Here is a 13,210-nt window from a genome sequence, read left to right as displayed (position 1 = left end):
ATCATACTGGATTTGAACACCAGTCTCAGAAAGATGCAACTTTCTCCCACGCCTCTCCTCCTCAGATTGGAAAAATTTCTACAATTGTCAATTCTGACTTCAAAAAAGAGCTGGTTATTCAGATACTCCTAGTCTGACCCAGAGTGAGTGTTCAGAATATAGTTTATTTTTGCCACTTACTGAGAAAAAGACAGCATTCTGCTGAACTGTGAAGAGAGCTCTCAGATTGCCACTCAAGAGAAATTTAGCAAAATAAAAGAATAATTTTTGCTTTGCAACTTTGCAACATTTGTATTATTTGCATACTCTTGCTTTCAAGACCCCTTGCAGAGCAGCAAAAAAAAAATCAGAGATCAGAATTTTCTTCTATACTTCTTGTGATCTCTTATCACAACAGGTACCTGCCTTACAGGCTGACACCACCACATTGCTTCTCAACAGCCAGAGAGAGATTACAGATTTTCATTATCATCTTCCCATATTTCTAATCATCTTTCCCTTAAGAACTAGGGAAGAACTTCCTAAAGTCCTCCCTAATGAGAGGGCAGGACAGAGATAGAACAGTACTCTATGCCTATAAGCAAAAAGCAACTTCCAATGGTTAGAAAAGCATGTGTCACCTGAGAGAGTTTAACAGCTTTCTTTATTTGCTGTTCTTCCCACTTGGCTTCATCATCACTTGATCCATCACCCAGAGGCACTGGAAGTTAAAACAACGATTGTTAGATGTAACTACACCCTTTCTTTTTCCCCCTTTCCTGTTCTCCACCATCTAAAGCAGCAATGGGTCTCTCAACCAACACTGAGAAGTGATACATACAAAAAACAGATGGAAAACCTGCAGATAGAGGGCTGCAAAACTGAAAGGCAAAGAAGACTTGGAAAAGGCTATTGGGATTTGAGGAATTCACACTAACATTAATTCTCCCATCTGTTTCTCAGACAACTACTAATGCAGTAGGAGGCACACAAACATCTTGTTTTCATGTCTCAAAGCAAAGCTGTGCATAGTGCATGTAAACAAGAGTATAAGTATAGACTGACATTACACCCAACAAACCCTTGAGCATTCCAGAACATACACTCAACTATAGACACAAAAACATCTCATTAGCATTAATTTGAATGGCAGATTCTGCTCATGCATTCCTTATAGCCCTTATTCAAATACTACAGTAAACCTGTGGTCCATAAACAACACCATAAGCAACTCTAAGGGAATAATAACAATGGAAAAGCCAGTTATGTTTTATGTGCAGTAGGCTTGTTTACTTCTGAAGGGCTGGAATGCTGGTTTGTTTGTTTTTCATTTTTCAAATTTATAATGTCAGTGCAGGGAGAGCATTTTGAAGACCAGCCCAGAAGCAGGAGACAAGACTTACAGTAACTTTTTTCACAGTAAATGTGCCTTTTACAAGGCCGTTTTTTTTGCAGTCAGCAAGGCAAAAAATAATTTTGCAAACGTTTCTCAAAGTATCCTGCACCACCGCAAGTGACATATAAACCCCAAGTTAATGACCCATATAAACCCTAGTTACCAACTGTACAGCCTCCTTCCAAAAGCCCTGAGGAGCAAAGCTTCACTCCTTACTGGACAAGTTCCATGAGATTCCAGAGACCAAAATAAAGCCTGGAAGAAACAACACAAACTCACCCATGTCTTCAGCCATCCTTTGCCTAAGAGTTCTCATTTTAGGAGCAAAATCGAGATTCTTTGTTTCAGACTCATCTTCACTCTCCAAGTCACTGCTTCCTCTTCCCTGAGGGTCCTGAGGTCTGTCTGAAGCATCCAGGGGAAGATAATCAGCCTCTGTCCTGGCTAAGTGACGCTTCCTCCGAGCAGCCTCAACGTGAGCTGCACTGGGGATATTGCCTGCACCAAAGGGAGAGAAAATCTAAGGGAAAGACTAAAAGCAACACTCTGTACCTAATACAAATCATCACAACTGTTCAGCACCACTGTAGAACTCTGGATACAGAACACAAGATGGCTTTCTACTATGGTTACCATGTAGAATATAAGGAGATGAAAAGGTATCTCTCAACCTCAAAGTGAGGTTTTATTTTCACCTCATAAAGGGAATTGTGCATCACTAAAGAGGAATTTTCTGCTGTCTTTCTTCTATAACCAGTGCTCATAATTTCTGCTCCATTCCCAAAATTAGCACAGAAAGATGTCACATCCTGAGGTGTCTCCTTAGACCTGAGATCACCTCTGGAGGACATGCAGGTGGCCTGGAACCCAGCTCTTTCCGACGCCTGCCGATGAGAGACTGCAGGAGGCTGTTCTTAGATGTTTTCATAGTTGTTTATTGTTCTTTATCTTAGGAATGCTTTGTCCAGCAAACAGCAGTCTGCTCGCTAGACGTCCAGGGCAGAATCTGCCTGGCAGAGGCAGGACTGATCTTTTATAGTCTAAACTACGTACTAGGTATTTACAAATGACCCCCAATACAAAACAATCTTGTTACATGGTGCAGCTCTGTTCTCATCCAATCTAAAAGTGCCAGCGTGTCACCCAGCATGGATGACACGGAGGAGAAGGAGGAAGAGGTATCCACATCCCCAAATTCTCCATGTTGGCCACGTGTCCCTTATCACAAACATTCTAGAAATCTGCTAATTCTACATTCTAACAGTCTAATTTACACTCTATTTATTTTTGTGGCTTGCATTTCTTCTCTCAATGTTGGTAAATTGTTCCAAGGAGCTAAATCCAGCCCCTGAGACACCTGGGTCCCATTCCAGGGTTTTTGGGGACCCCGCCAGGGGGGTCTTAAACCTTCCAGGGAAGCCAGAGGAATACTCTGGACTCCCACAGAAAGACACAAATATTTGCAACTAAAAATATGGGAGAATTATCACTACTCTTCCAGAAGGGTATCCCTGACTCAGGATGAACAGATGCCCATACCTTAGGTGGTTCAAGCTGAGTGGAACTCATCTCCATGTACTTCAAACACAGAATGCTCTAAAATAGCTTTCTTAAAAAAAAAAAAAATAAAAAAAAAAAATAAAAAAGCCAGGGAACTAACTTGGTGACACATCCTTCCTCCTCTGTGGAGAGCTGGATTCATTTTCAGAGTCTGAGCTGTTGTAGTCCTCATTAAGTGAAGAATAAGTTTCATCTTCATTCTCCTCCTCCTCTTCATGAGTATCTTTGCTGTCACCAGCTCCAGGCTCCAACTGACAGATTTCTGCATTACAGGGGGAAAAAAATATGATCCATTATTTCAGTTTCAGCTGCTGAAATATGATGTGCCTTAACTGGTTACCAGAAATTATTTACACCTTGCTGCAGCAAGGACTGGTCACTTGTCTATCTCCACCTATTCTCATCAAAACATGTCAAATTGAAACATTCCAAGACAGTCACTCACAAGCCAATTCTTGTATTGAATAAAAGCATCTTTGATGAAGATTCCCACAGAAAGACTATGAGTCCTTCTGGGACACAGAGTGTATTTACATGCACGAAAGCAATGAGATCAGCTCTCAGATAACTACTAATTAATATTCTGATTGCTCACAGCATATTTGGACTCTTGACTTCAAAAACTGCATTTAGAAAGCACTTTTTTTAAAGCATTAACAATGAGGGAGCTGTTAGTTAAACTATAAACATTTATATCAGTCTTGTCTCCAGTTATTATCAAATTCTTTAAAAATATTGAAATATCTTCATCTGCCACTACACTTTCAGTAAATCATCAGATTACTGAACAACAGAATGTACCAACTTTTATGAGAATATGATGCTTTTCTAAGAAGTTACTAATAAAAATTACCATTTCAGCTGTATCACAACCTCAAAGGGAATTTTTACTCAATCTAATTTAACTTTATCTAACATTAGCAAATATGGTATATCTGTGAATTGACATAGGTATCCAAAGGGGAGTACATGAAGAGAACTTCTGGATGCATTTGTTTCTAAACCACACAAAGTCCAAATATTCCAACAGGAAACTTACCACAGAATGGTTTTAATTGGAAGGTACCTTAAAGATCATCTAGGGATGCTCCAGAGATCATTTCAATTCCCCTGCCAAGGGAAGGGACACCTTCCACTAGACCAGGTGCTCAGAGCCCCCATCCAACCTGGCCTTGAACACTTCCAGGGATGGGGAGTTCACAGCCTCTCAGTGTAACTGACTGTATTTCAATGAAAGTGGGGGTACTACCAGAATAATCAAGGGTATTGACTGCATTCAAGGAAAACATTTAAATACTGTAAAAGCACACAATTTAATAATGTTTACATAAAGTTTCATCAATCAAAATGCTACTAAGCTCACATTTTCCCTCAATGGCAATACTCAGATCAAACTGCAATCTGACAGCAATAAGCAGTGGATTCTCAGCCCATAATTTGAAAGATATGATGTTGAGGTATAAGCTTAGCAGAACTTTATTAACTTTGATGTAGAACATGGTTCTGCATAATCAGGTTTTCTCAAGAAAAGCCTCCAAGTTATGATAATCTTTTACCGATGTCAAAATGAAAATAATTTCAGTACAAATACGTTACAATTATAAACATGTAAAGTAACATTTGAATTGTAATTCTGGGTTCAATTAACAAACAAAGAACATCTAACAGCAGTATTTTTACATCAGTCTTCATGTATTTCATAAAATATTTAACAAAAGTACTTACTTTTGCTTTCTTCAGCTTCTGTCTGTGCAGGCAGTAGGCTTTCCTTCTTTTTAATTCTAAAGGTTACTTCGTTGAAGGATGGCTTTTTAACTTTAAAAAACTCTTCACCTACCAGATAAAACAAAGTGATTCTAAGTAACATTTACAAAGCAAACACTATACACACATATATGTATGTACTACATACAAAAGTACATGTAAACTCTATGTGTGCACAGCATAACTTCTGAATCACAGAATCAGCTAGGCTGGAAAGGATCTCTGAGATCAAGCTCAACCAATGATCTGTCAACAAGACCATGGCACTAAGGGCTATGTCTTTCAATTCTGGCTGGATTAATTCTAAATATTACTGTGGCTTTATCACTCATGATCACCTCTTAGCTAAAAACTGTGCAGCTCAGCCTCCTCAACACAGCAACACTGCACTACTGAAATGCAGGGTCTCTGTAGCTTGTCCCCCACCAAGGTATCTCTTCTCATCAACCACAACAGCAACAGCCCAGAAGTGTCAATAAAACACTTCAGTTTCATTGATTTAAGCGTGTTTATCATTAATTAGTAATGGAATCACAAAGCACTTGTTCTCTCTGGTTTTCTCCAGATGTAAGATTTTAGATGCTTTCCAGGCAAAACAGTGTGGACATAAATAATTGTCAAAGTACTTTTCCTAGCATCAGAGATTGCTAGGACTGAAAGGGACCTCTGGAGACCACCTTGGGCAAGCCCCCTGCCAGGGCAGGGTCACCTGGAGCAGGGGAGGCAGGAATGTGTCCAGGTGGGTTTGGAATGTCTCCAGAGAGGGAGACTCCACATCCTCCCTCAGCAGCTGTTCCAGTGCTCTGCCATCCCTGATGTAAAAAAGTTCACCTCGTGCTGAGGTGGAACCTCTTGTGTTTTAGTTTATGGCCACTGCTCCTCATCCTGTTGCTGAGCATCACTGAAGAGAATCCGGCACCATTCTCTTGGCACCCGCGTTTGAGATACTTAGATGGACTGATGAGAGCTGCTCTCTGTCTTCTCCAGACTAACCAGGCCCAGGCCATGCTATGCTTCAGTCCGGGTTTATCGTGCAAAGCCTCCCAAGAGCCGCTCCCCTGGCACAGCAGGGCCGGGTGTGTTCACAGCGAGGGGCAGGAGCGTGCCCAGAGCAGGGCTCGCTGAGGCGGGAGCCCACGGCAGGGGCAGCCCGGTCCTGGAGCCGTGTGTGCTCCGCAGGACAGACACACAGACACAGACACACATACACAGACACACAGACACGATCCCTCCTCACCTTCCCGCTCCTCCTCGCTTCCAAAGCTCAGCAGCTCCTTCCCGGCCCGGCCCGGCCCCGCTGCGGCCCCGGCTGGGCGCTGCCCCGGGCCCGAGCCCGGCCCTGCCCTACGCGCCCGGCCGCGGGGGCTGCGGGCCGGCTCCTCCGCGGGGGCATCGCCCCCGGCCTCCGAGGGCTCCGCTTCCCGCTCCGAGGGCGAGCTGGCGCCGGAGTCTGGGGACGGGGCTGCGGCCGGCTCCGGCTCCGGCTCCGGCTCCGGCTCCGGCTCGCCCTCGCTGCTGCCGCTGGAGGCTGCGCGCCGCCGGCCGCGGAAGTTGCGCGGGGGACGGCGGAACATCGCTCCCGGGGATGGCTCCGGGAATCGCTCCGGGAATCGCTCCGGGAATCGCTCCGGGAAGTCGGAGCGGCGCAATCCCAACGTGGGCCCCGGCGCGCATGCGCGGCGACCCCGGCGCGCCCCGCCCGCGGTGGGCGGGAGCTCGTGAGGGACGCGGGGATGGAGGGGAGGGAGGGGAAGTTGTAAAAAAAGGTAAAACGCGGTTTTGGTGATTTGTTGATGCCTAAAAAATCTAACTTGTTTGATGAGCCATGAGCCCCTCAGTGCTCGGTCTGCCGTGCTCCCCCTCCTCCGCAGTACCATCGAAAGCTTATGGAGTTCTGGTATTACAAAATATAATTTATAAATAATATATGATAAGATATTATTTCAATATGCGTAAGTTATATGTAAATTATATGCCGATAATTGTTAATGAATATTTATAAACTGTTGTGATTACTATGTATTATGTAAATGAATAGTAAATTGAAATGTAATTGCTAATGCCTAACTGCACATAAATAAAATAGCTATTATAGAAATAGTAATAACATATGCTAAAAACAAATAAATGCACTTTATTTGCACTTTTCACTCCACCAGGTTGAGGCAGCTCCGAGCAGCCTGGTTTAGTGGAAGGTGTCCCTGCCCACGGAAGGAGTGTTGGAATTAGATATCTTTAAGATCCCTTCCAAGCCAGGTCATTCTAGGATTTTATGATAATTATAAATGCAAAACTGACTCTGTAGCTTGTTGGCAAAAAGTAATCACACATTTTTCTCCCTTTCCTCAGGCTGAGCTCACAGAAGGAGTCAGGCAGGTGCCAGTGCTGGTGGAAGGGGAGGGGAACATATGGCTGGGAACAGAAGGAAGGTGGGAATGTGACAAGAGATGACAAATTGGTTTGCTTGGAGAGGAGCCGCACTGTAGCTTGTACCAGCCTTTGATTTCTGCCGTGCTGACTTGAGCTGTGTGTGATTTGCTTTGTAGAAAGAAAGTGCATCCCACTCCAAATGAAACCATGAAACCAGGCAGAGCAAGTCCTTCAAGTAAGCCTTTGTGTCCCAAGAGATGTATCCAAGAATAGCAAATGTTTGAAATGTTCGTGCTCAAATTGTTCCACCTTTCTGTTCTTCATCTGTAAGATGAAGATACTAATATTAACTTGCCTCAGGAATCTTGTGAAGAAAAAGCTGCATTTGTGAAGCATTGGTTACAGTAAAAAAAAAAAAAAAAAACAAAAAAAAAACAAGAGAAAATAAACTAAAATACATTTTTAGTCAGCACTGCTTCTCAATGGTTATTAAATAAAACCCAAGGCTACTTAGTAAATAAGGAAGATTATAAAAACTTAAACAATTCAGGAAGCACAATTCACCTTGCAGCATTTTCTGCACTGAAAAAGGGTGGGGATCTGGTGGAAAAATAAAGTACTTATGCAAATGCTGAAATTAAACTTGTCCGTGGATTTGTGCTTAAACTGACTTATTGCAGGCTCTGATTCAAAGCTGCTTAATTGCTGTGGAATTGATAAGGACTTTCCCTGGGTAGTTTCTCTGACTGAAGGGTGGAGTTAAGGATAGTCTGGAAATGCACAGGTGTGTTTAGTTTGTTCCATTGCAACCTGGGCAAAGGAGAGTTTGCAGATATAGATTTACCTGGAATAATGCACATGAAGTTCCCTGTTTCTCATTTACCACTCCAGGATTGATGAGGGCTTCATCATGCCAAGCAAAGATGGGAGTTTTACCAGGAACCTTTTACATCTTTGTAATAATGACAGAGCTTCTTTCCCTGGTTGTGTCTCTGTATTAAAGTGTTTCTTCTCTTTCATCTCATTTTAAATCCTGTCAGTCTAGTGAGCACTACTCAGGCAGGACTGATCTGACTCCTCAAAGAAAAAATGAGCCAGGACCTCAGCATGGCAGAAACATGGGACACAACTCTTGTACTTTGTCTTTCCAGCAGGTTGAAACTGTCATGTTTGCAGTTGTCCCTACAGTTAACATTCTCCCTAAGTGCCAAGACATTAATCTAGGCAGTGGCATCCAATCCATTATATCCCAGTTCAGAAGAGGAAAAGCAAATTCAGCACAGCAATGCAGTGCAATATTTCTTGGAAGGACTGCCAGTGCCAAGTGCCAATGGATTTATCTTGTTAGGCAGTAAAAGCCCTTTTCCAGACACTGCTGACGTAGGACAAAAGGATGATTTTGCTTTAAACTATTTGCCATGAAGGTTAAAGTTAACAGGTGAGGATTTATTGGTCACAAATATTAGAATAATTTGTTCTTAAGTGTTTTAGTGACTCTGCAGCTAAAAGTCCTCTGGCAAATGAATTTTCAGAAAGACTCAGAGTAGATCAGTGAAGTAGATCAGCAAATAGTTATAGATTTCCCATTTACAAAGCAAGAAGCAGGACAAAAGCAAGACAAACCTTGCATGAAAATTCAAGTGAAGCATTAATGGCTGATAGTATGATCTCTTTTCACACTCCATTGATTTCAGCTCTGGCTTGAACTCTGTTAAACTTTAATGTCAATGTAAGTTACAAAGTGACTTGCTCTGACAGACTTACCTCTGGTCAAAAACAACTTTCAACTGCAAAAACACCTCTAAACCTAAGAGGTCAGCTCTGTTTTGGGGAAAGAAAGCAAAATTAGGTCCAACCCCCTGAATGCAACAGCTTTGTCACTGATTTGAGGTACAGCACAACGTTGTTACTTGCAGTTGGTGGAAGAATTTGCCTTTGCTTCTGTTTTTCGTGGAAAAGTCCAGCAGGATCTCAGGCAGATGGGGGCAGCAGCACCTCAAACTCTCAGCATTACACCAGGCAAGCAAGAGCTACAGTCAGGGGAAACTTCTGTGTTCCATCAACACAGAGCTTTTGTTTAAACTTCCATCAGCCAACTTAAAACCACAGTGATCTCTTTGCCCTTTCAATGAGTCCCTGTTCTTATTAATTATTAATTATTAATCATAAATTCACTTTACTGTTTTACACTGTTTTACCTATCTTTATCATATTATGCACTTGTTTCATAGCATGCCTGCATCCTTCCAGAAATCCATGAATCTGAAAAAATTTCCTTTTCACAGAAACTCCTGAAACATTCTGAAATCTGAGATTTATTTCAAATTTTCAAAGTATTTATGTCATTCATCTCTTAAAAGCAATGTGTAATTCCAGAGAACCTCACAAAATTCAGTACACGAGAGGTACACTACTCAAAAGTAGTACTGGTCTTCAGAACCCAACAATATGTATGAAATAACAGGTTTTTAGCACCTAAAAGTGAAAGATTTATGGGGGGAAAAAAACAACCCTTAGCAAATGCAATAGGGATCCCAGCCTATTTGGATTAGCATGGCTTATTGGCTTGCATCAAAACTTGAGCATGGAGAAACAAATACATATGAAATGAACCTGCAACTCTGTCTTACCAAGGTATTATTTACTAATTGTGCCATAAGGATTGTAAAATTGCAACAAATAACCTTGCTTAACTCCATTACTCTGCTATTGTCAGCACTTGGCTCTTTGAAATTCCTGTGTGCTTGAGCATTTCTGCCTGCCTGCACTGCAGCTAGGGATAGCAAGTAAAACCCTTGTGTCTGCTCAGCAGTTGGCAAAGTTTTATTTGCCATAATTCAGTCTGCATGAGTCAGCACTGCCTCCCTTCACAACATGGTCTGGCCTGTCTGGAAAGCTGCTTTCTCTATGGTTACATAGATGTTCTGTGAATCTCAAAATAATTTCAGTGCTGTAAGCAAAGAAGCCTTTGCCACACTGAACAAATAGAGTCCAGCTCCCCATCCACTACTAAATAACGTCAGTGCTTGGCAGGAACAAAGTTGGGACATGAATATTTTATTTTATACAGCTATGAAGTAATAGAAAATCCTGCAAAATGAATACAGTTATTTGTTATTTTAAAACCTGTGTGGGCTTCTGGTTCAGAAACCAAACCAACATCTCTAGAAGTTCTAATTCTGAAGCAGTGCGTGCTTTGTGCCTTCTACACCTTTTTGATAAATTGCTACTCAGAATCAATATCAGAAATATTCTGTTCTGTAAGGTGTGGAAAGCAAATATTAACTTGTCCTTTTGTTTATCCTGTTGTGTTTTATGCCTCCATTTTTAAATAAAGATGTGGGTTAAAAGACAGTATCTACCATTTACTCAAAAGGAGGAAAGCAGTTGGACACTGCTGTAAATATGAAACCTGAAGCAGCACTGAGTGAGGGCTCTGCTTCTGTGTTAGCTGGAGGGGAAAAAAGAGGAGGTGCAAAAGAAAATTTGGCATGAATAATAGAGTTGAATCTAATAAAGGGGTCAGAGCTGTCACTCATCAGGTAGGTGTGGCTGTTCCTAAGTAGTTCTTTATAGCTGGGACAACAAGCTGGACTCTCCAGATGAGGAAATGCCTCTCATTAGGAAGCAAAATTAAACAGGTCACCACAGGAGGAATGTGTGCAGGTTGCTATTGAGCAATTACTGCTTTCTGACCACTCAGAAATATTTGTTGCTCTATGTTCCTCGATCTCTGACCAATAACTGTGTACCAAGCATGGCTTATTCTTGTAGTAACTGATTTCTGGTGTTCATTTGGTTCTGCTTTAACTTTATGTGTTTTAAATATATATTTGCAGAAAGGTGTCTATCATCAAGCTTAGACACTGCCTGGTCAGAGAACTTAGGGAGAATAAAGCATTCAATTCTGGTGTGTTTTCCTGCAGCAGTGCAGAGAAAATAAGCAAAATTATGGAGTAAACTAAGAGCAGAGAACAAGTCATGTTACATTTTCCCACTCAGTTCAAGCTAAGCAATTTTATTTATGATCTTTTCTGCTGCCAGTGGAGATCTTTCCTTATTACTCTAAAGATAGCAAAATTGCTTGTAACAGGAAGCTGAGGACAGAGTACAGATAATGATCAGAAAATAAAGCCTTAATGTGAAAATTGAGTTGCTAGTAATAGTAATAGTTTCTCCATCTTCACTATATCTTGTTAGGTTTTGCTGTTGTATGTTGGTTTTGTCTCAGACATGACAAGGAGATCATAGAATCATAGAATGGGTTGAGTTTGACCTCAAAGATCATCTAGTTCCAATCTCCCTGCCATGGGCAGGGACACCTCCCACTAGAAGCCCAGGATAATAAATACCATAACAATCCTAGAGGATGAAACATTACTTACAGTAAATCCTACTTCTTTTCTGCTCCTTCCACACCTTTCATCTTCATTGGTCTCCTCTGAGTAGCTGTTGTGCTGCAACCCTGCCCCTATGTCTGGAACAAGCTTCTATCTTGTCATACCACTGGTTTCTTCTCCTTTCAGGTCCCTTTTCTATTATCAGTTATTATTAAGCAATTTCTCCTACTTTAATGGGTTTTTGAAACAAACTAATTCATTTCTGCAGTTTTAAGTTTCTTTGCCACTGTCTACTCATTTCTAGAAGGGTACTGTCACCAGAAGGGATTTTAATTTCACCTGGTATTTGACATCAGCCCCCAAAAACACATGTTGAAGCTTGTAAAAAGCACTCTTTCCAAACCCTGAGATGCCCAAAGGCAGTATTTGCAACAGTGCCTGTAGAAACTCCACCTTCATAAAAATAGTGGTTTTATTTTGAACCTACTTCAAGCAGTAGTCAAACTCCAAGGGGAAACTAATTTCATTCTCCATTTTTAACATGTAATACTAGTTTGTGACTCTAAAAATTCTAATAAAACATCTCTATAATACCCTTAGGTTGAGTAAGGGTTCAGCTTTACTTCAATGATGCATTTTTTTATAGTTGACACTAAACATTGTATGTCTACATACTCCATTTCCAAGGAAGAGTGACTTGAGGGGCTGCTGCATTCAAATGTGTCTGCACTGCAGGTTGTGAGTCCTCCTCCTCTTCCTGATAATTAATTAATCTTACAGATATTTATTCTTCTAGTATTTCTGATCAGCTCCAATTCATTGTGATCATGTAGATGCATTGAATTTGTGCAGAATCAGAACACATAAAGCTTTGATGTGCTAATTTTTTATACCAGATTGTCCTGCTGGGGAGTCAGCTGAATTTGTAATTCCCTACAACTCATTTCTCCCCTGGCAACAGGTCAAAAGAGGTGATTCTAAGACCCCACCGGGCATCCAGCTCTGGGGTCTTTAGCACAAGAAACACGTGGTCCTGTTAGAGTGGGTCCAGTTCAGACCATGAAGATGCTGAGAGGGCTGGAGCACCTCTGGTATGAGGTAAGGCTGAGCAAGTTGGGATTGTTCATCCCAGAGAAGAAAAGGCTCCAGGAAGACCTTATTATGGCCTTTCTGTACTTAAAGGGGCCTGTGAGAGAGAAGGGAAGAGGTATCTTCAGAGGCCTGTTTCAGTGGGAGAAGGGATAATGGTTTTAAACCGAAAGAAGATCAATTTAGATTACATATAAGGAAGGACTTTTTTACAATGAGGGGGATAAAACACTGTCAGGGAGGTTGTTGATGCTCCATCTCTGCAAACATTCAATATCAGGTTGGATAGAGTTCAGAGCAACCTGATCTAGTTGAATATATCCCTGTTTATTGCAGGGGGTTTGGACTAAATGACCCTTAAAGGTCCTTTCCAACCCAAACTATGCTACCATTCTGTGATTTTCCTGGCTTCAGTTTTGTCTCAAAGGGGGTATTAGGCAAGATGTATAGTTACCTCAAATGATGTAGATTGCTGCTTTCCTATAGGGATCTCACATTAATAAAGCAGATAGGTCATTCCCCATCTGTCATATTTAGAGAATCAAATATCCCAACATCCTTTATACAGTTGCTGCTTTATGTACTTTGTGACCTCAAAGCCAGTGGTTAAGCATAGACACGACCCAAGTTCATTTGCCTGTCGGACGTGGCAGTAATATCAATTACAAGAGAAAGGAACCGTAAGGTTCTTTGAAAAGTCACCTAGTACAAT

The 13,210-nt window shown here is 41.5% G+C and overlaps 1 protein-coding gene and 1 long non-coding RNA gene across 3 annotated transcripts; one reads left to right on the top strand and one right to left on the bottom strand.

Annotated features, from left to right (window-relative positions):
* Nucleotides 1-620: 620 nt before the first annotated feature.
* LOC130266824 (PAX3- and PAX7-binding protein 1-like) lies at nucleotides 621-6,364 on the bottom strand (the record flags this gene model as incomplete). Its single annotated transcript, XM_056516095.1, has 5 exons — nucleotides 5,937-6,364; nucleotides 4,661-4,768; nucleotides 3,036-3,197; nucleotides 1,655-1,873; nucleotides 621-700 (listed from the first exon to the last, which is right to left on the bottom strand). Coding segments are annotated over exons 1-5 (906 nt in total), but the record flags the coding sequence as incomplete, so codon positions are not given.
* Nucleotides 6,365-6,464: 100 nt separating this feature from the next.
* LOC130266823 (uncharacterized) lies at nucleotides 6,465-7,709 on the top strand. Of its 2 annotated transcripts, XR_008843000.1 has the most exons (4): nucleotides 6,465-6,596; nucleotides 6,859-6,955; nucleotides 7,049-7,128; nucleotides 7,246-7,709. It is a non-coding gene; the product is annotated as an uncharacterized LOC130266823 (long non-coding RNA). The 2 variants fall into 2 exon arrangements; XR_008842999.1 differs by having other exon boundaries at nucleotides 6,859-7,128.
* Nucleotides 7,710-13,210: the final 5,501 nt, after the last annotated feature.

This window comes from Oenanthe melanoleuca, unplaced genomic scaffold (assembly GCF_029582105.1).
Source record: "Oenanthe melanoleuca isolate GR-GAL-2019-014 unplaced genomic scaffold, OMel1.0 S265, whole genome shotgun sequence".
NCBI lineage: Eukaryota > Metazoa > Chordata > Aves > Passeriformes > Muscicapidae > Oenanthe > Oenanthe melanoleuca.
Note: the sequence above shows the minus strand (reverse complement) of the source record. Positions and strands in the feature narration are given on the sequence as shown.